At 60.9% G+C, this 20,603-nt stretch overlaps 1 protein-coding gene across 1 annotated transcript in view; it reads right to left on the bottom strand.

Annotated features, from left to right (window-relative positions):
- DAPK1 (death associated protein kinase 1) overlaps positions 1–20,603 on the bottom strand; it is a 66,858-nt gene that overhangs the window by 32,096 nt on the left and 14,159 nt on the right. The window contains exons 3-8 of the mRNA XM_029055948.2: positions 10,326–10,547; positions 8,850–8,988; positions 6,628–6,757; positions 6,128–6,176; positions 5,699–5,725; positions 1,142–1,294 (exon numbers count right to left, since the gene is read on the bottom strand). Of these exons, the coding sequence (XP_028911781.1) occupies positions 1,142–1,294; positions 5,699–5,725; positions 6,128–6,176; positions 6,628–6,757; positions 8,850–8,988; positions 10,326–10,547 (720 nt within the window). The remainder of the gene's footprint in view (positions 1–1,141; positions 1,295–5,698; positions 5,726–6,127; positions 6,177–6,627; positions 6,758–8,849; positions 8,989–10,325; positions 10,548–20,603) is intronic.

The following is a 20,603-nucleotide window of genomic DNA, read 5'->3' as shown; positions in this document are numbered from 1 at the left end:
CCGCCCCGAGGATGAGGTGCGTCGGGTTGACGGTTTATAAAATAATGTTTCCAGTTTAATATTTATCATGATTTAGCTGTAAATCGCTAGGGGATGTTCCGTTCTAATTTAAGCTGGTGCAACGGAGAATAAATTCTGGGTTACTCAGTTCAGCATCGTCACTTCTACTACGAGGTGCTCGGGCCGCGGCACCCAGAGAAAAACCCGGACGATGCCGCAGAAGCGGCCGAACCATTCAAATGAATTCAAGCGGCATACGACGTACCGAGCGATCCCCGGGAAAGAGCCTGGAGAGTCAAGGGAAACGAAACCTCCGGGCAGTTGGTGCGCAAAGAGCCGTATCATTCGATTGTATTTAGCTATTGAGCGCAGAGCACCGTACTAAGCGCTTGGAATGAACGAGTCGGCAACAGACGGAGACGGTCCCTGCCGTTTGACGGGCTCACGGTATCGTTCGTGGGCCCTTCCCCGGGAGAAGCGCGAAGTCATTATCCTGATTCTATTTATCGTGATCACGTTGCCTTGTTTTTGTCCGTCCGTCTCCCCCGATTAGACCGTGAGCCCGTCATCGGGCAGGGATAATAATAATAATAATAATAATAATAATAATAATAATAATGTTGGTATTTGTTAAGCGCTCACTACGTGCGGAGCACTGTTCTACGCGCCGGGGTAGGTACAGGGTAATCAGGTTGTCCCACGTGGGGCTCACAGTTAATTCCCATTTTACAGCCGAGGGAACTGAGGCAACAGGGATCGTCTCTGACTGTTGCCAAACTGTCCGAGCGCCTCGTACAGCGCTCTGCGCATAGTAAGCGCTCGATGAATACTATCGAATGAATGAATACTATCGCATGAACGAATGAATTTTATCGCCATCGCTCTCGTCCGCCCGTCTCCCCCGATCGGACCGTGAGCCCGTCAAACGGCAGGGACCGTCTCTATCCGTTGCCGACTCGTTCGTTCCGAGCGCTTAGTACGGCGCTCTGCACATAGTAAGCGCTCAAGAAATACGATCGAATGAATGAACACTATTGAACGAACGAATGAATGAATGAGCCTCGCCGCCCCTCCGCCCCTCCCCCGCCCCCCCGCCACGCCGGACGTCCCCGGGGCCGGGGGCCCGGTCCCGCCGACTCACTTGGGGTCCTTGACGAGAAGCCTCCTGATGAAATCTTTGGCCAGGGCGCTGGTGCCGTTGAAGAATTCTTCCTCAAATTCGTAGTTGACCGCGGACACGTTGGCTAGCGTCTCCTGCTTCGTGTCCCCGAGGAACGGGGAGGCCCCACTCAGACTGTCAACGGGGAGGCAGGATTCATTCGCTCGGTAGTATTTATCGAGGGCCTACTACGTGCAGACGTCAACGCTCCGGCCCCCGCGGGCGGCCGTTCTGTGCCGGGCTCCCCCGGAGGGCCGTCGGCCAACTGGGCCCGTTGGCTGGGTTGGCGGTCTCCCTTGCGGAGATCCATAACGTCGGTATTCGTTAAGCGCCTCCCGCGTGCCGGGCACCGTTCCAAGCGCCGGGGGAGATACGGGGTCATCGGGCTGTCCCGTGGGGGGGCTCACGCTTTTAATCCCCGTTTAACAGATGAGGGAGCTGAGGCGCCGAGAGGTGAAGTGACCCGCCCCAGGTCCCACGGCTGACCAGTGGCGGAGCCGGCCTTCGAACCCACGGCCTCGGACTCCCAAGCCCGGGCTCCTTCCACTGAGCCGCGCTGCTTCTCCGGGGGATCGGGTGACTAACAAGCCCGGTCTCGGTCGGATCGTCACGATCGGCGCTGGAGGCAGCGGGGCTCAGTGGCAAGAGCCCGGGCTTGGGGGTCCGAGGTCATGGGTTCGAATCCCGGCTCCGCCACTTGTCAGCTTGGGTGACCGTGGGCGAGTCACTTCACCTCTCTGGGCCTCAGTGACCCCATCTGGAAAACGGGGATGAAGACCGGGAGCCTCCCGGGGCACAGTCTGATTACCCCGCCGCGGCGCTCAGGACAGCGCTCTGCACATGGTAAGCGCTTAACAGATACCGACATTATTATTACTGCTATCATTAGTTTTTTGAAGGTATTCGTTAAGCGCTTGCAATGAGCCAGGCACCCCAGGCTAAGCGCTGGGATAGATTTTCCTCCGCTCCTCCTCCCCTGCCCGTCCTTCGCGGTCATGGGTTCGACTCCCGGCTCTGCCGCTTGTCAGCGGGGTGACTGTGGGCCAGTCGCTTCACTTCTCCGGGCCTCGGTTCCCTCATCTGTCAAATGGGGATGAACCGTGAGCCTCACGTGGGACGACCCGATGACCCCGTATCTCCCCCGGCGCTCAGAACGGTGCTCTGCACACAGTAAGCGCTTAACAGATACCAATATTCTTCTTCTTATCATCCTCCCTACTCCCTCTGCTCTACCCCCTTCCCCGCCCCCCAGCGCTTGTGCGCATTCGTACGTATTTATTATTCTATTTCTTTTACTACTGACGCGTTTGTATCTGTCATTCTATCGATCCGTTCTGATGCTATCGATGCCCGGCTACCTGTCCTGTTGTCCGTCTCCCCGTTCTTGGACCGTGAGCCCGTCGTTGGGCAGGGGTCGTCTCGATCTGGGGCCAAACTGGACCTTCCCCGTGCTTAGCACAGTGCTCTGCACACAGTAAGCGCTCAATAAATACGCCCGAATGACCGAACACGGGCCCGTCAGGTCGGACGCGGTCCACGTCCCCCGTGGGGCTCGCGGTCTCCATCCCCATTACAGAGATGAGACGCAAGGCATAATGATAATAATGTTGGCATCTGTTAAGCGCTTACTATGTGCAGAGCGCCGTTCTAAGCGCCGGGGGGGAGACGGGGGAATCGGGTCGTCCCACGTGAGGCCCCCCCCCCCCCCCGGTCTTCATCCCATTTTACAGATGAGGGAACCGAGGCACAGGGCAGTCAAGTGACTTGCCTAAGGTCACACAGCTGCCAAGGGGCAGAGCCGGGATTCGAACCCACGACCTCGGACTCCCAAGCCCGGGCTCCTTCCGCTGAGCCGCGCTGCTTCTCGAGGAAGCCAAGTGACTTGCCCGAGGTCTGCGAGACCCCAGAGGGACGGGGACTGTGTCCCACCTGATAAAACCTGGATCTATCCCAGCGGCTTAGAACTGGGTTTCGCACACGACAAGCGCTTAATAAATGCCATAAGGAAAAAAAAAAAAAAAATCACCCGGCAGGCGAGCAGGTGGTGGAGCGGAGATTAGAGGAGTAATAATAATAATAATAATAACGATGACGACGTCGGTATTCGTTAAGCGCTTACTGCGTGCGGAGCGCCGTTCCAAGCGCCGGGGGAGATACGGGGTCGTCGGGTGGCCCCTCGTGAGGCTCGCGGTCTTCGTCCCCATTTTCCAGATGAGGTAAGTGAGGCACGGAGAAGCGAAGCGACTCGCCCACGGTCACCCGGCTGACAAGTGGCAGAGCGGGGATTCGAACCCGTGACATCTGACTCCCGAGCCCGGGCCCGGGAGTCGGAAGGACCTGGGTTCTAACCCCGGTCCCGCCACACGTCCGCTGCGTGACCTCGGGCGAGTCGCTTCGCTTCACCGGGCCTCGGTCCCCACCTCTGCAAAACGGGGATGAAGACCGCGGGCCCCGCGTGGGGCGACCTGACGACCTCGTACCTACCCCGGGGCTCGGAACGGTGCTCGGCACATAGTAAGAGCTCAACGGGTACTATTATTATTCTTCTTATATCCAGGATCTCCCCCTGCCAGGCCCGGGCTCTAATCCGCCAGGCTGCACCGCTTCTCTCCGAGAGGCGACCGCCCAAGGTCCCCCGGAGGACAAGCGTCAGGGCCGGGATGACGACCCGGCCCCGGGCTCCGTCCATGGAGTCGGGGCTGCTCCTCTAGGGGATTTGGGGGATTCGCCGAAGGGGTAAATTCGGGACCCTCCGCGCCTCCTCTGCTTATTTCCCCAGCGACGACGGAAAAGACGGCTTTCGACGATCAGGTCGCCGCTCTCCGACGAGTCATTGGGAATCGGAAAGAACGGTTTTAATTGGTGCGGATCGAGTGATCACACTCCGGGCGTTCCGTCTCCGGGATATTAACCGGGCGGCGCTACTCAGCAGAGAAGCAGCGTGGCTTAAGCGGCGGGAGCCCGGGCTTGGGAGTCACAGGTCGTGGGTTCCGATCCCGGCTCCGCCACCTCTCAGCCGTGTGACCCCGGGCAAGTCGCTTCCCGTCTCGGTGCCTCAGTTCCCTCATCTGTAAAATGGGGATGAAGCCTGTGAGCCCCGCGTGGGACGAGCCGATGACCTCGTATCTACCCGGCGCTGAGGACGGCGCTCGGCGCGTAGCAGGCGCCTAACGGATACCGCTATGATCACGATTCTCATTGCTTAGAGAGCCCTTACCGTGGGCAGAGCGCAGACCGACGGTGTAACAGAACTGGCAGACGCCGTTCCCTGTCCCCGAGGAGCAGGTAGTGCTTCGACAGTGCTCCGCACGCCGGAAGCGCTCAGTAAACACCAGCGAATGAAGCCCCGCGGAAACGCCGAGCGGTCGGCATAAACGGCCCGCAGGCCGCGTGCTCGCATCAGGTGTGTGGGGGGTTCCGCGCCCCCCTGAAGACTCGCCCCCTCCCCTAGAGCTAACGATTCTAATAACGATACCGACCACCGCGGTGTTCGGTACGCGCCTACTACGTGCCGAGCACTGTAGTGAGGCGCTGGGGTAGATGAGAGGTCCTCAGGTCCCGCGTGGGGCGGACGGTCTAAGCCGGAGGGGGAAGAGGGCCGGGATCCCCATTTCGCAAATGAGGGAACCGAGGCCCCGAGAAGTGACGTGCCCGAGTCCGCACGGCGGACGAGTGGCGGGGACGGGATCGGAACCCAGGTCCTTCCGACACCCTGGCCCGGGCTCCTTCCACTAGGCCACGCCGCTCTTCCCCTTCCTACACCCCTGTAGGAGCAGAGGTAAAGGTAATGACGACGGCGACGTCCGTTAAGCGCTCACCGTGTGCCAAGCACCGTTCTAAGCGCCGGGGGAGATACGAGGTCGGTCTCGATCCCCGTTTTACAGACGAGGTAACTGAGGCCCAGAGAAGGAAGTGACCCGCCCCAGGTCACACGGCTGCAAAGCGCCGGAGGCGGGATTAGAACCCACGACCTCCGGTTCCCAAGCCCGGGCTCTTGCCACCGAGCCGCGCTGCTTCTCGAGGAGAAGCGGTACCTATCGAGCATCCGCTGGGCGCTCCGTACCGAACGCGGGGAAGCGGCGCGCCCGAACCGACAGAGCTTGGGCCCGGGGGTCCTATCCCGGCTCGGCCACTTGTCTGCTGGGTGACCCCGGGCGAGTCGCTTCCCTTCTCCGGTCCTCAGTTCCCTCATCCGGGAAACGGGGACGGACACCGCGAGCCCGACGGGGACCGGGTCCGACCCCATCAGCTTGCATCTACCCCGCGCTCGGTACGGGGCCCGGGACGCGGTAAGCGCTTAACGAATGCCGTTAACAACAGAAAAATCCGCCACTTGAGACACATTCCCCGTCGGCAAGGAGTCCGCACTCCAGCGGAGGGCGGGGGAGACCGACTTGGAAATCTTCACCGATCGAGTAATCGCGATTAACAGCACGCTGCCCCAACGGTCACGTATCTAAACCCAAAATGAGCGGATGGGGGCCTAAACCTCACGCTACAAACGTACCGACGGAGAGCGGCCGTGCTCGTGGTACTTACAGAATATACGTTATCACGCCAATACTCCTACACGGAAGAAATAAGATGCATCAGAACGGGAGGCCACAGGAAACGACGTCGCCGGGCCACGGCCCAGCCGGCTCGGGACTCGGGGTCTCCGAGGGGCGGCGGGAGGCTCCCGACCCCCGCCGCCCTCGTGGTTCGGGACTGACGTTCCGACCCTCCCCCGGTGACCCAGCGCGGGCACCCCGACGTCCCCGACTCCCCCTTCTCCGTCGCCTGCCTCTCCCCCCCGTGGCCCGGACCCCCACCCCCGACTCTCCCCTCTCCGGCCCCGCCTCTCCCCCGGTGACCCGGCCCGGAGAATCCCCCCCCCCCCGACTCTCCCCTCTCCGTCCCGGACTCTCCCCTTCAGTCGCCCGCTGCCTGGCGAGCACACACGGACACACAAAGGAAAAGGGCGCTTACCACATATCAGCTTCCAGCCCGAGCGCCTCGTAGTTGACTATTTCCGGAGCTAAAAGAAAACAGAGATCCATCTGGCTCCCTGACCGCTTCCACTTCCATCCGCGCCACAGACGCGCCTCGATCTCTTTACGGTATCCGCCGGGCGTTTACTGCGTACCAGACACCGTTCTAAGCGCCGGAGCAGACACCAGACAACCGGGTTGGAGGCGGTCCCCGCCCCACCCGGGTTTCCCGGACTAAAGGCGAGGGAGAACGGGTACTAATCTCCATTTCCCGGATGAGGAAACCGAGGCACGGAGACTCGCACGCTTCTCCCGGGGGGCTCCGAAGCGGGCGGGAGGACTTTCTTTCCCCCGCAGGTCCGGGGAGCCGTTATATCGTTCTCCCGTCCACTCCTGAGTGGCTCGTCCGGTGCCCCGCACGCGGTGAGCGCTTAATGTGCGCCACGGGTCGACTTTCGGGGGGGCGGGGGGGGGGGGGGGGACGGCGGCCGCGCTCACCCACAAATTCCGGCGTCCCGAAGATGTTTTTGAATTCGTTCCCGAAGTCGATTTTGTGGGCGAGGCCGAAGTCGATGATCTTGATCCGAGGCTTGGGCACGTTCCTGTCCAGTAACATTATGTTTTCGGGCTGCGGTAAGGGAAGGAAATCACAAGTCTGTCGGCGGTTCGTTCGTTCGATCGGATGTATTCGTTCGTTCGGTCGGATGGATTGAGCGCTCACGGTGCGCAGAGCACCGTACTAAGCGCTTGGAAGGTACAGTTCGGCAACCGACGGACGGTCCCTACCCAACAGGTCATTCGCTCATTCAACCGAATTTACTCATTATTCATTCGGTCGTATTTACTGTGTGCAAAGCACTGTATAATAACGGTGGTAGCCGTTAAGCGCTTACTATGCGCACAGCACCGTTCTAAGCGCCGGGGGAGATACAGGATAATCAGGTTGCCCCACGACGATGACGCTGGTATCTGTTAGGCGCTCACTATGTGCCGAGCACCGTTCTAAGCCCCGGGGCAGACCCGGGGGAATCGGGTCGTCCCACGTGGGGCTCAAGGGCTTCATCCCCATTTTACAGATGAGGCAACTGAGGCGCCGAGAAGTGAAGCGACGCGCCCCGAGTCACGCAGCCGACGAGTGGCCGAGCCGGGATTCCAACTCACGGTTGATCCCCATTTTACAGATGAGGGAACTGGGGCACAGAGAGGTTACGTGACTCGCCCGCAGTCACACGGCCGACGAGTAGCGGAGCCGGGATTCGAACCCGTGACCTCCGACTCCCAAGCCCGGGCTCTCCCCACTGAGCCGCGCTGCTTCTCTCAGCACTCGGGAGAGTACGACGACAGACAGACACATCCCCTGCCCACGACAGGCTGACAGTCTAGAGGGGGGAGGCGGACGTCAATGTCAATAAATATCTAATCCCGGCTCCGCCGCCTGTGTGCTGTGGGATCGCGGACGCGGCGCTTCGCCTTTCGAGAAAAGAGCGGAAAGAGCCCGGGACCGGGAGTCGGAGGTCCTGGGTTCTAATTCCGCTCCCCCGAGCAAGCAGCGTGGCTCAGCGGAGAGAGGCCGGGCCTGGGAGTCAGAGGTCACGGTTTCCGATCCCGGCTCCGCCACCTGTCGGCTGTGTGACTCTGGGCAAGTCACTTCACTTCTCGGGGCCTCGGTGACCTCATCTGTAAAATGGGGATTAACCGTGAGCCTCACGCGGGCCGACCCGATTACCCAGCATCCACCCCAGCGCTTAGAACGGTGCTCTGCGCCTAGTAAGCGCTTAACAAATACCAACATCATCATCATCATCATCATCATCATCATCATCATCAATCCCGGCTCCGCCGCCCGTCAGCCGTGTGACCCTCGGGCAAGTCGCTTCACTTCTCTGGGCCTCAGCGACCTCATCTGCCGAATGAGGATTAAGACTGTGAGCCCCTCGTGGGGCAGCCCGATGACCTTGCATCTGCCCCAGGGCTTAGAACAGTGCTTGGCACCTAGCGAGCGCTTGACAAGTACCTTATCACTGCTGTTATTAAGTCATCCGAGCTCTCTTAGGGAAGACGCGGCCTAGCGGAAAGAGCCCGGGGCTGGGGGGGGGGGGGGGGTGTGTCGGAGGTCCTGGGTTCTAACTCCGCTTCCCGGCTCATCTGCCGTGGGACCTCGGCCAAGTCGGCTCAGTGGAAAGAGCCCGGGCTTCGGAGTCAGAGGTCACGGGTTCGATTCCCGGCCCTGCCGCTCGTCAGCCGTGTGACCGCGAGTCGCTTCGCTTCTCTGGGCCTCGGTTCCCTCATCTGTCAAATGGGGATCGACCGTGAGCCTCACGTGGGACGACCCGATTCCCCTGTATCCCCCCCGGCGCTTAGAACGGTGCTCTGCGCATAGTAAGCGCTTAACGGATACCATCATTATTATTATTCTCTCAGAGAAGACGAGGCCCAGTGGACAGAGCCCGGGACCGGGAGTCGGAGGACCTGGGTTCTCGTCCCGGCTCTGCCGGATGCTCGCCGTGTGTCCTTGGGCGAGTCGCTGAACTTCTCCATGCCTCAGTTCTCCTGCTCTCCCTCCTACTTAGCCCATCTGCCCCGCAGGGGACAGGACCTGTGTCCAACCTGATTTACCCTGCATCTACCCCCAGCGCTTAAAACGGGGTTTGACGCCGAGAGAGCGCTTAACCAACACCATTAGAAAAAGCCCCGAGCCGCCCGCGGCCGGCTCGTGGTACCTTGAGGTCGAAATGGGCGATGTGTAGGGAGTGGAGGTAGTCGACGCCGTTCAGGATCTGCTTCAGGAATTCCGTGGCCTCCTCCTCGCTCAGAGACTCCTTCTCCGCCAGGAAGTCGAAGAGTTCCCCGCCCGCCACGCTGTGGAGGATGAAGTGGGGGGAGGAGGAGGAAGAAGAGGAAAAGGAGGAGGAGGAGGAGGAAAAGGAGGAGGAAGAGGAGGAGGAAGAGGAGGAGGAGGAGGAGGAGGAAGAGGAGGAGAAGGAGGAGGAAGAGGAGGAGGAGGAAGAGGAGGAGGAGGAAAAGGAGGAGGAAGAGGAGGAGGAGGAGGAAGAGGAAGAGGAGGAGGAGGAAGAGGAGGAGGAAGAGGAGGAGGAAGAGGAGGAGGAAGAGGAGGAAAAGAAGGAGGAAGAGGAGGAGGAGGAGGAAGAGGAGGAGGAAGAGGAGGAAAAGGAGGAGGAGGAAGAGGAGGAGGAAGAGGAGGAAGAGGAAGAGGAGGAAAAGGAGGAGGAAGAGGAGGAGGAGGAAGAGGCGGAGGAGGAAGAGCAGGAGGAGGAAAAGGAGGAGGAGGAAAAGGAGGAGGAAGAGGAGGAGGAGGAAAAAGAGGAAGAGGAGGAGGAGAAGAAAGAGGAGGAAAAGGATGAGGAGGAAGAGGAGGAGAAGAAAGAGGAGGAGGAGAAGGAGGAGGAAAAGGAGGAGGAGGAAAAGGAGGAGGAAGAGGAGGAGGAGGAAAAAGAGGAGGAGGAGGAGGAGAAGAAAGAGGAGGAAAAGGAGGAGGAGGAAGAGGAGGAGGAGAAGAAAGAGGAGGAGGAGAAGGAGGAGGAAGAGGCGGAGGAGGAAGAGGAGGAGGAGGAAGAGGAGGAGGAAGAGGAGGAAGAGGAAGAGGAGGAAAAGGAGGAGGAAGAGGAGGAGGAGGAGGAAGAGCAGGAGGAGGAAAAGGAGGAGGAGGAAAAGGAGGAGGAAGAGGAGGAGGAAAAAGAGGAGGAGGAGGAGGAGGAGGAAGAGGTGGAGGAGGAGGAGGAGGAAAAGGAGGAGGAGGAGAGCCCGCTGCTCACATGCCCACCTGGCCCTGCTCCTTGATCGTAAGCTCGGTGAGGGCGGGGAATGTGTCTGTTTTATCGTTCTATTGCCCTGCTCTCCCAGGAGCCTAGGCCAGTGCTCTGCAGCCTGGCTCAGGGGCAAGAGCCCGGCCTTGGGAGTCGGAGGTGGCGGGTTCTAATCCCGGCTCCGCCGCTCGCCGGCTGCGTGACCCGGGGCGAGTCACTTCGCTTCTCTGGGCCTCAGTTCCCTCCCCTGTAAAACGGGGGGAGACCGTGAGCCCCACGGGGGACCGCCCGACGCCCCCGTATCCACCCCAGCGCTTAGAACAGCGCTCGGCACACAGTAAGCGCTTCGCAGACACCGTCGGCCGTCACGGCCGATCGGCTCCCCGCCCCCCTCCCCCTCCCGGGGCCACCCGGCCCCCACGTGCGCCTCACAGCTCGAGGATGAGGACGACGTCGCTGCCGGTCTCGTAGACGTCGTGCAGGGCGACCAGGTTGGGGTGGCGGATCTGGCGAAGGATGGCCACCTCGCGCTCGATGTCCTCGCGGCTCACCCCCCGCCGGCTCGACCGGCTCCGCCGCTTCCGGATGAACTTGGCGGCGAACTGGACGCCCGTGCTCCGCTCCCGGCACCTCTTCACCACCGCAAACTGCCCGCTGAAAGACGGGCACCCGGGCGCGCTCAACCGCCAACCCCCGGCCCCCGCGGCGCGCTCCCGCCCTCAACGCGCTCTCCCCGGGGCCCGGCCCGGTGCTCTGCGCAGGGTAGACCGTCGGCTCCTCGAGGGCAGGGATCGCGTCTGCGATCTCTTCGTTCGTTCATTCAGTCGATCGCATTTACTGAGCGCTTACGGCGCGCAGAGCACCGGACTAAGCCTTTGGAAAGTACGCTTCATTCAGGAGTATTTATTGAGCGCTTACTACGCGCAGAGCGCTGCGCTAAGCGCTTGGGAGGGACAGTTCAGATAGCGACAATCCCTGCCCACTGACGGGGTTCGAATCCCGGCTCTGCCGCTCGTCAGCTGCGCGTGACCGTGGGCGAGTCACTTCACTTCTCGGCGCCTCAGTGACCTCATCTGGAAAACGGGGGTGAAGACCGCGAGCCTCACGTGGGACGACCTGATTACTCCGCATCTACTACGGCGCTTAGAACGGTGCTCTGCACATAGTAAGCGCCTGACGAATGCCAACGTTATTATCATCGCTACAGACTAGTCTAATTCAGCAACAGATGGTACAATTCGGCAACTCTTCGGGACTCCCCTAGGCGTTCAGTACAGTGCCCCTCACACGGTAGACCGGAAGCTTCTGGACGGCGGGGATGGCGTCTACGGACTCTATCGGACTCCGCCGAGCGCTCGGCACGGAGCAGGCTGTCAGCTCCTCGAGGGCGGGATCGTCTCTGCCGACTCTAGAGATCTCTCCCGAGGGCCCCGTAAAGCGCCCTGCACACGGTCAACCGCGAGTTATTTTTCCTTTCAGTTAGTTTTCTTTAAGCTCATCACGGGCAGGGAACGGATGGGTCAATTCTGCTGGATCGTCCTCTCCCGAGCGGCTCAGTCCGGTGCTCTGCAAATTCATTCCGTCGTATTTATTGAGCGCTCAGTAGATACCCCTGGTTGACTGACTTCCAACCCCCTCAGCGGGCCTTTTTTCCCTTTGACCTTCCCAGACTGAGCCCTCCCTTTCCCTCTGCTCCTCCTCCCCTCCCACCGCCCCGACTCCCTCCCTCCGCTCTACCCTCTAGAGAAGCAGCGCGGCTCAGCGGCAAGAGCCCGGGCTTGGGAGTCAGAGGTCGTGGGTTCTAATCCCGGCTCCGCCACTTGTCTCCTGCGAGACTTTGGGCAAGTCACTTCAGTCCCCCGTGCCTCAGTTCCCTCATCTGTAGAAAGGGGACGAAGACGGTGAGTCCCCCGTGGGACAACCCGATCCCCCTGTATCTCCCCCAGTGCTTAGAACAGTGCTCGGCACATAGTAAGCGCTTAACAGACGCCATCATCGTTATCATCATTATTATTGTTACACCTTCCCCTCCCCTCGGCCCTTGTGTACACTGGGACCTATTTATCGCTCTATTTCTTTAATCAATGATTTCCCTGTGATTCTATTTATTTTGCCGGTAGCGACGCCTGTCGACCCGTTTCGTTTCGTCGTCCGTCTCCCCCATCTAGACCGGGAGCCCGTCGTCGGGCAGGGATCGTCTCTACCCGGTGCCGGATTGGACTCCCCAAGCGCTCAGGACAGTGCTCGGCCCACAGCGGGCGCTCAATCAATTCGACTGAATGAACCGCGCCGTGGGGGAGGAGGCGAGGAGAGGACGAACGTCGGCCTGACCGTAACTTAAATCGAGCCAACGTCCGAGCATCGCAGGTATCATTTTCGACGGACGTATTTAGGCTCCCTCCCTCTTCCCGCGCGAGGTCGAGTCTTTCTTTCTTTCTCCTCCGGCCGAGGGCTCCGTTAAAAAAAAAAAAAGGAAGAAAAAAAGAAAGGGCCGGGGGGCTCGGGATGTTCCGAGATCAGACGCCCCCCCCCCCCCCCCCCCGGGCTGCAGCCCCCTGATGATTTCGGACGGCACGGTCCGTCTCCGTTAAGCTCTTGCGTGTGTCTCTGTCGCGCAGACGCACCCACCCGGATGTGCTACGTTTTCCAATGCCGCGGCAAGAGAAGCCCGGCGCGGCCCGGCTGAGCAGTCCCGGCGTGCGGAGCACTGGACCGAGCGCTTGGGAGAGGACGGTCGAGTTACCAGATGGGAGCCCCCGCCCTCAAGGGGCTGACAGTCTACCGGGTGCCAGAGCGCTGCGCTGAACGCTGGGGAGAGGGAGGGCGTCCGCAGAGCTACGCGCACGTCTCCGGGGATGGACACGCGCGCGCAAGAAAGCACTCACACTGATGTACACACCCACAGGCAAGCACGCACGCCCACCCTGACACGCACGCGTGTACACACCTGTAGGGACACGCACGGACCCTTTCGTTCCGTCCGCGCTTGACCTGGACCTAGACACGCACAGGCGCAACGGGCCCCGTCATACACACACGTACGTCCCCACCCGGGGATGTGTGCACACGTGAGCCGTGCCCCCGCCCGAGCACACGCGCTCCCCCCCTCGCACGCCCCACCGAGCACGGGAGGACCCCGAGAAGCCGCACGGCCTAGCGGGTAGAGCCCGGGCCCGGGAGTCGGAGGACCCGGGTCCTCATTTCCGCTCATCTGCTGCGTGACCCCGGACGAGACACCCGACTTCTCTTAGGGAAGCGGCACGGCCTGGCGGACAGAGCCCGGACCCGGGTCCCGACCTCGGCTCCGCCACCGGTCTGCTGCGTGACCTCTGGAAAATCCGTCCGCTTCTCTGGGCCTCGCTTCCCTCGGCCGTAAAATGGGGATGAAGACCGGGAGCCCCACGTGGGACGGGGGCTGCGTCCGACCTGACGATCTCGTATCTACCGCAGGCTTAGTACCGGGCCCGGCACGCGGCGAGCTCCTAAAGGACACCGCGGGGGACGGGGGAAGAAAAAAAGGAAGAGGAGGGACAGCGGGGGAAGTGAGAGCCGCAGAAGCAGAGAAAGAGATGCGAAATCCCACCAGCAGCCGCCAACTCGCAGCTCGCTCGTTTCCCTTCCCTTTCTCCTTGGGAACACACTCCCAACGCGCAACGTGTGGGATGCCAATTCGTCCGGCTCCAGGCGGCCCCTCGGCCCCGGGAGAGGGAGGGAGGAAGGGGATTTCTCCCCGGGGCCGCATCGACAACGGCCTCCTATTAGAGGCGGTCGGAGATCCCTCGCCATATTTACTGGGAGAATCCCGTTTCGAGGAGCTGGGTTCTGACCCCGGCTCCGCGCCAGGTCCGCCGGGGGACCGTGGGCGAGTCACTCGGCTTCTCTCGGAGAAGCAGGGCGGCCCGGCGGAAGGAGCCCGGGCCTGGGAGTCGGGAGCTGGGTTCTAATTCCGGCTCCGTCGCCCGGCGGTCGGGTGACCGTGGGCAAGTCACTTCACTTTTGGGAGCCTCGGTGACCTCGTCTGGAAAGCGGGGATGAAGACCGTGAACCCCAGGTGGGACGGGGACTGGGTCTGACCTGACTGACATCTCCCCCAGCGTCTAGTAGGGCGCCTGGTACTCGGCAAGCGTTTAACAAATGCCACGACGCCTTCTGCAAAAAAACCGGGCGCCCAGGATAGTGCTCTGTAGTTCAGTACAGTACTCACGCATTCAATCGCATTTATTGAGCGCTTACCGGGTGCAGGGCACCGTACTGAGCGCTGGGCACTGTACGTCCAGAAGCGGGTTAGGTTGGCACAGTGCTCTGCCCCCCGTACGCGCCCAGAGGGGTCCTGACGGGGGGGGGGGGGGTTCAGAATTCTTTTTTTTTTTTTTCAAATGACATCCATTAAGCGCTGACTACGTGTCAAACACCGTTCTACGTGCCGGGTAGATCCGAGAAAATTAGGTGGGGCACAGTCCCTGTCCCACGTGGGGCTCACAGTCGGAGCAGGAGGGAGAACGGGAAAACCGAGGCCCAGAGAAGTGAAGCGACTTCTCTCAGATCACACAGCCGTCGAGCTGGGATGAGAAGCAGGGTCCTCTGACTCCCGGCCCCGGGCTCTTTCCACTGGAGGGGCCTGCTGCCTCTCTAGGAGAAGTGAAGCGCCTCGCCCAAGGTCACCCAGCAGACAAGGGAGAAGCAGCGCGGCTTCGGAGTCAGAGGTCACGAGTTCGACTCCCGGCTCTGCCACTTGTCAGCTGTGGGACTGTGGGCGAGTCACTTCGCTGCTCTGGGCCTCAGTTCCCTCATCTGTAAAATGGGGATTAAGAGTGTGTGAGCCCCACGGGGGACGGCCCGATCACCCTATATCTCCCCCAGCGCTTAGAACGGTGCTCGGCACCTAGTAAGCGCTTAACGGATACCAACATTATTATTATTACTATTTAGGGATGAGGACCCAGGCCCTCCGACGCCCAGCCCCGGGCTCCTTCCGCTAGGCCGCCCCGCCGCTTCTCAACTTCTTGGATGAACCCCATCGTTCCTAAGCCCCGGCTTCGCCCCCCCCCACCCCTAGAAACCAGAGAACGGTTCCCAGGGACGGGCTTCGACCGCACTTAAAGTAGGTCAACCGGCTCGGGCGCAGGGCCGCCTCCCCTTCCCTCCCCCGCGGTCCTCCTCGCCCTTCGCCCGCTCGCTCGCCGGCCTCTCTCTCCCGCCGGGCACCGGTCGTCCCCCCCCCGCCCCCGGTTCACCCGCCCACCCGCCTCTCGGGGCAGCTGCTTCATCACCGATGAGGGGCGGAAAGAGCGTCAGGGCGACGGCCCGGCACCTTGGGCCAGACTGACTCCCGCGATAATAACGTTGCTATTTGTTAAGCGCTTACTATGTGCCGAACACTGTTCTAAGCGCCTCACGCGTGGTCCCGCGTGAGGCTCGCAGTCTTAATCCCCATTTTACAGACGAGGGAACCGAGGCCCAGACAGAGGCACCGGGCCGCGGCGCACCCCCGGGTCGGACCGAGGGAAGCCGCTCTCCCGTAGTTTGCCAGGTGGTTGGGCCGAGGGAAATGGCTCTCTCGCAACGCACCCCCGGGTCGGACCGAGGGAAGCCGCTCTCCCTCAGTGCACCGGGATCTTTGGTAGAGCCCCGGAAGAGAGGTCCCCACCCGGCAGAGCGCAATCAGAGGCCGGAGCGGGCTCTGAAATGATGATAATAATGGTATTTATGAAGCGCTTAATGGGGACACGAGGTGATCAGGTCGTCCCACGTGGGGCTCACGGTCTTAATCCCCATTTTACAGGGGAGGTAACCGAGGCCCAGAGAAGCGAAGAGGTTTGCCCGGTCACCCGGCCGACAAGCGGCGGAGCCGGGAGTAGAACCCATAACCTCCGGCTCCCAAGCCCGCGCTCTTTTCCACTGAGCCGAAATGCTTCTCTAAAAGAGCGGCCGTTTCCTGTTCACTCCATTAGCGGTTTCAGACTTACCTCACGCTCCAGAACGCCAAAGCGCGTACACGCACACCTTTAAATTTGATCGCTTCCACTTCCTGCAAATTATTTAACGGCTCTCTCTCCCCAGCTAGACTGGTATTTGCTAAGCGCTTACTACGTGCCGAGCACCGCTCTAAGCGCTGGAGCGAGAGCCTTGATTTTAAAGGCTCGAGCCAGGACCGAGCGTTTTCGCCCGATCCCACTTTCCCGTGCCCTTCACACAGTAGATTGCAAACTCCTCGAGGGCGGGGATCGTCTCCACCAAACTCTCTCGCGCTCTCGCAGCCACTCGGTCCAGTGCTCGGCCCCTAGTAAGTGCTCAACGAATCCCGGTTGGACTGATCGATCACTTAACTGCGGAGGCGGGGTGTCCCGGAGGGATGAGGGCCTGGAGCCCAGGTAGGTTCGCGGCTCGGTGGGAAGAGCCCGAGCTTGGGAGTCGGAGGTCGTGAGTTCGGATCCCGGCGCTGCCGCGAGTCACTTCACTTCTCTGTGCCTCAGTTCCCTCATCTGTAAAATGGGGACTAAGGCAACCTGATGACCCTGTATCTCCCCCAGCTTTCTGCAGCTTAACCCTCTTCTCCCCCCACCTCCCTCCGCTCCTCCCCCTCTCCCGTCCCACCCCCTCGGCACCGTACTCGTCCGCTCGACCGTACGTATTTTCACCACCCTGTTTATTTTGTTAATGTGATGTCCGTCGCCTCGATTCTGTTCAGTCGCCATCGTTTTTTTACGAGACGTTCTTCCCCTCGACTCTATTCATCGCCTTTGTCCTCGTCCGTCCGTCTCCCCCGATCAGAGCGTGAGCCCGTCGGACGGCAGGGACCGTCCTCTATCTGTTACCCGTTCGTCCATTCCGAGCGCTTAGTCCGGTGCTCTGCACATAGTCAGCGCTCCATAAATACTATTGAATGAATGAATGAACAGTGCTCGGCACGGCGTAGGCGCTTAACAAATTCCAACATTGTTATTCTCCCTAATCCATCTGGCACCGATCGAGTGCTTGCGATGTGCAGAGCACTGGCCTGAGCGCTTGGGAGAGTCCAGTCGGACAGATTTAGCAGCCACGTTCCCCGCCCGTGACGAGCCCGGAGCCTAGAGGGGGAGGCAGGCGTGATCGATCAACGGTCTCTATCGGGCGCTTACCATGCGCGGAGCACTGGACTGACTAGCGTCGCAGGCAGGGATCGTGTCCGTTCTCACGGGGTCCTCTCTCGGCCGTCTAGCCCAGCGCTCTGCACGCAGTAGACGCTCAATCGATGCGACCGCATAAATGAATGCAGAGCACTTGGAAGAGTCCAATCGGATCGATTTGGCAGCCGCCTTCCCCGTCCTGAACGAGCTCACGATCCCGAAGCATGGCACGGCGGATAGAGCACGGGCCTGGGAGTCAAAAGGGCACGGGTTCTAATCCCGGCTCCGCCGCCACTCGTCCGCTGCGTGACCTTAATAACAATAATAAGAACGGTGATATCTGTCAAGCGCTTACTCTGCGCAAAGCACCGTTTTAAGCGCTGGGGGGATTACAAGGTGATCAGGTCGTCCCACGTGGGGCTCACGGTTTTGAATCCCCATTTTCCAGATGGGGTAACCGAGGCCCAGAGAAGTTACGTGACTTGTCCAAAGTCACGCAGCAGCGTGGCTCAGTGGAAAGAGCCCGGGCTTGGGAGTCAGAGGTCATGAGTTCGAATCCCGACTCCGCCACTCGTCAGCTGGGTGACTGTGGGCGAGTCACTTCACTTCCCCGGGCCTCAGTTCCCTCATCTGGAAAACGGGGATTAACCGTGAGCCTCACGTGGGACGACCCGATGACCCCGTATCTACCCCGGCGCTCAGAACGGTGCTCTGCACATAGTAAGCGCTTAACAAATACCAACATTATTATTATTATTAATATTATTATTATTATGGCCTCTGACTCCCAAGCCCGGGCTCTTCCCACTGAGCCACGCTGCTTCTCTAACCTTGGCGACCTTAGGCAAGTCACTTCATTTCTCCGGGCCTCAGTCGCCTCATCGGTAAAATGGGGAATGGGACCGTGAGCCCTACGCGGGGCAGGGACCGCGTCCAACCCGATTTGCTTGCGTCCTCCCCAGTGCTCGGTACGGTGCCTGGCACATAGTAAGTGCCTAATAATGTAATTGTTGATAATAACAATAATAATAAGTGCCCAGGTGCTCAGGACGCTTCCCACGGCGGGACCTCTACGGTTAGCCATCGCCAGGTCGGGATGGGCGAGGCTGGCACGGGGACAGAGGCGGGGCTCTTCGCGTCTCCGGTGTCCCCCGTCCCCCCCTCCCCTTCCGTCCCTCCCGCCGCCTCTCGCTCTCGGTCCCGCTCTCGGGCTCAATCCAGCAGCGGATCCCTCTTCCAGCTGGCCCGCTGTCCTGAGCCGCCCCTCGGCCGGTCCGGGAGCTGGGCCGGACCGGAGGCCGAAGCCGGGGGAGGGACCTCTCGGGGTGGGCTTTTTTTTTTTTCGGAAAACGGTACTCGTTAAGCGCTTACTGTGCGTCAGACACCGCTCTGGGCGCAGTACGCTTCATCGGGTCGGACACGGTCCCGGTCGCGCGAGGGGCTCCCAGTCTAAGTAGGAGGGGGAACACGTGTACGGTCGAGGAACGTGAGGCCCGGAGAAGGGAAGTGACTTGCCCGAGGTCGCGCAGCAGGCAACGGGCAGAGCCTCCCAGGTCCTTCCGACTCCCGGGCCCGGGTTCTCTCCGCTAGGCCACGCGGCTTCTCTAAGAGAAGTGAAGTGACTTGCCCAGAGTCACACGGAAAGCAATCGGCAGAACTGGGATTAGAACCCAGGTCTTTCAGACTCCCAGACCCTCCTCCGCCAGACCACGTTGCCTCTCAGCCGGACTGTTGGGTTGTTTTAAACGGCTTACGGCACCGTCCTAGGCGCTTGGGGGAGATACAAGACGGGAGAGACGGGATCATCGGGTCGGACACGGTCCCTGTCGCACAGTAGGGCTCACGGTCTTTACCCCCATCTTACAGATGAGGGAACTGAGGCCCAGAGAAGCGAAGTGACTCGCCCCAAGGCAGGCGGCCGACGAGCGGCGGAGCCGGGATTAGAACCCACGACCTCTGACTCCCGAGCCCGAGCTCTTGCCGCTGAGCCACGCCAGTCCCAGACGGCCAATCCCGGTCACAAAGACCCAGTCGGACCCAGTCGGCGCGGGGGGGTCACTCAGAGAAGCAGCGTGGCTCGGTGGGAAGAGCCCGGGCTTGGGAGCCAGAGGTCATGGGTTCGAATCCCAGCCCTGCCACTCGTCAGCTGCGTGACTGTGGGCGAGTCACTTCACTTCGCTGTACCTCAGTGAACTCATCTGGAAAATGGGGATTGACCGGGAGCCTCACGCGGGACAACCCCATGACGCTGTATCTCCCCCAGCGCTTAGAACAGTGCTCTGCACATAGTAAGCGCTTAACAAATACCGACATTATTATTCAGTTACACAGCCGCGCCCAGACAGCTGATCACAGTCAGACGGACTGACCCAATCAGTCCCAGCCAGTCAATCCCAGTCAGGTCCAGTCAGACAGCCAGGCAACCAGTCCCAGTCGGCCTCAATCAGATAGTCTCCATCAGACAGCCAGTCCCGATCAGTCCCAGTCAGCCAATCCCAGCCAGGTCCAGTCGGACATCCGGACTGGGACCGACCGGGATGGACTGGGTCAGCCAATCCCGGCCAGTTCCAGTCAGACAGCCGGTCCCAGTCAGTCCCAGTCAATCCTAGCCAGTCCCAGACAGCCAATCCCAGCTAGTTCCAGTCAGTGCCGGCCAGTCCCAGTCAGACATCCAATCCCAGCCAGTCCCAACCAGTTCCAGACAGTCGATCACAGCCAGTCCCAGTCAGTCGGTCCCAGAAAACCCCAGCCGGACAACCGGTCCGAGCCAGTCCCAGTCGGACAGTCCGTCACAGCCAGTCCCAGTCAGTCGGTCCCAGTCAGTCGCAGAAAACCCCAGCCGGACAACCGGTCCGAGCCAGTCCCAGTCGGACGGCCAATCCCGGCCAGTCCCAGTCAGTCCCAGAAAACCCAGACAACCAGTCCGAGCCGGTCCAGTCAGACGGTCAATCCCAGCCAGTTCCAGCCAGACAACCAGTCCCAGCCAGTCCCGGTCAGTCAATCCCGGCCAGTTCCAGTCAGACAGTCGATCCCGGCCAGTTCCAGCCAGACGGCCAATTATCGCCCGTCCCAGTCAGACAGTCGGTCCCAGTCAGTCCCAGACAACCCCAGTCGGACAACCAGTCCCAGCCAGTCCAGCCGATCGGCCAGGCGGACAGCCAGCCAGCCAATCGCGGTCTGTCGGTCAGTCGGCGACGGCCGGTCGGCCGGCGACGGCCGGTCACTCTCCCGGTTGGTCGCACTCCTCGGGTCCCGGGCCGCTCCCCTGCTGCTGTCTGGGAGTCCAGAGCGGGCGGCCGGAAGACGGGCCCGCGCGCGGTCTGCCGCTCACCGTGGCTATCGTGGGAGAAGCGGCACGGTCCAGTGGGTAGAGCGCGGGCCGGGGAGTCCGAAGGTCCCGGGTTCTAATCCCAGCTCCGGCCCTCGTCCGCTCTGTGAGCTTGGGAGAGTCGCTTCACTTCTCTGGGCCTCGGTTCCCTCCTCTGGAAAATGGGGATGGAGACCGGGAGCCCCACGTGGCACTTAACAGATGATGCCATAAAAATAACAAACCAAAACTCAGAAAGGGCATATAGCCACAGGTACGCCGCACTATCTAGTCTTC

The sequence above is a fragment of the Ornithorhynchus anatinus genome, chromosome X5 (genome assembly GCF_004115215.2).
Source record: "Ornithorhynchus anatinus isolate Pmale09 chromosome X5, mOrnAna1.pri.v4, whole genome shotgun sequence".
In the NCBI taxonomy this organism is placed as follows: Eukaryota; Metazoa; Chordata; class Mammalia; order Monotremata; family Ornithorhynchidae; genus Ornithorhynchus; species Ornithorhynchus anatinus.
Note: the sequence above shows the minus strand (reverse complement) of the source record. Positions and strands in the feature narration are given on the sequence as shown.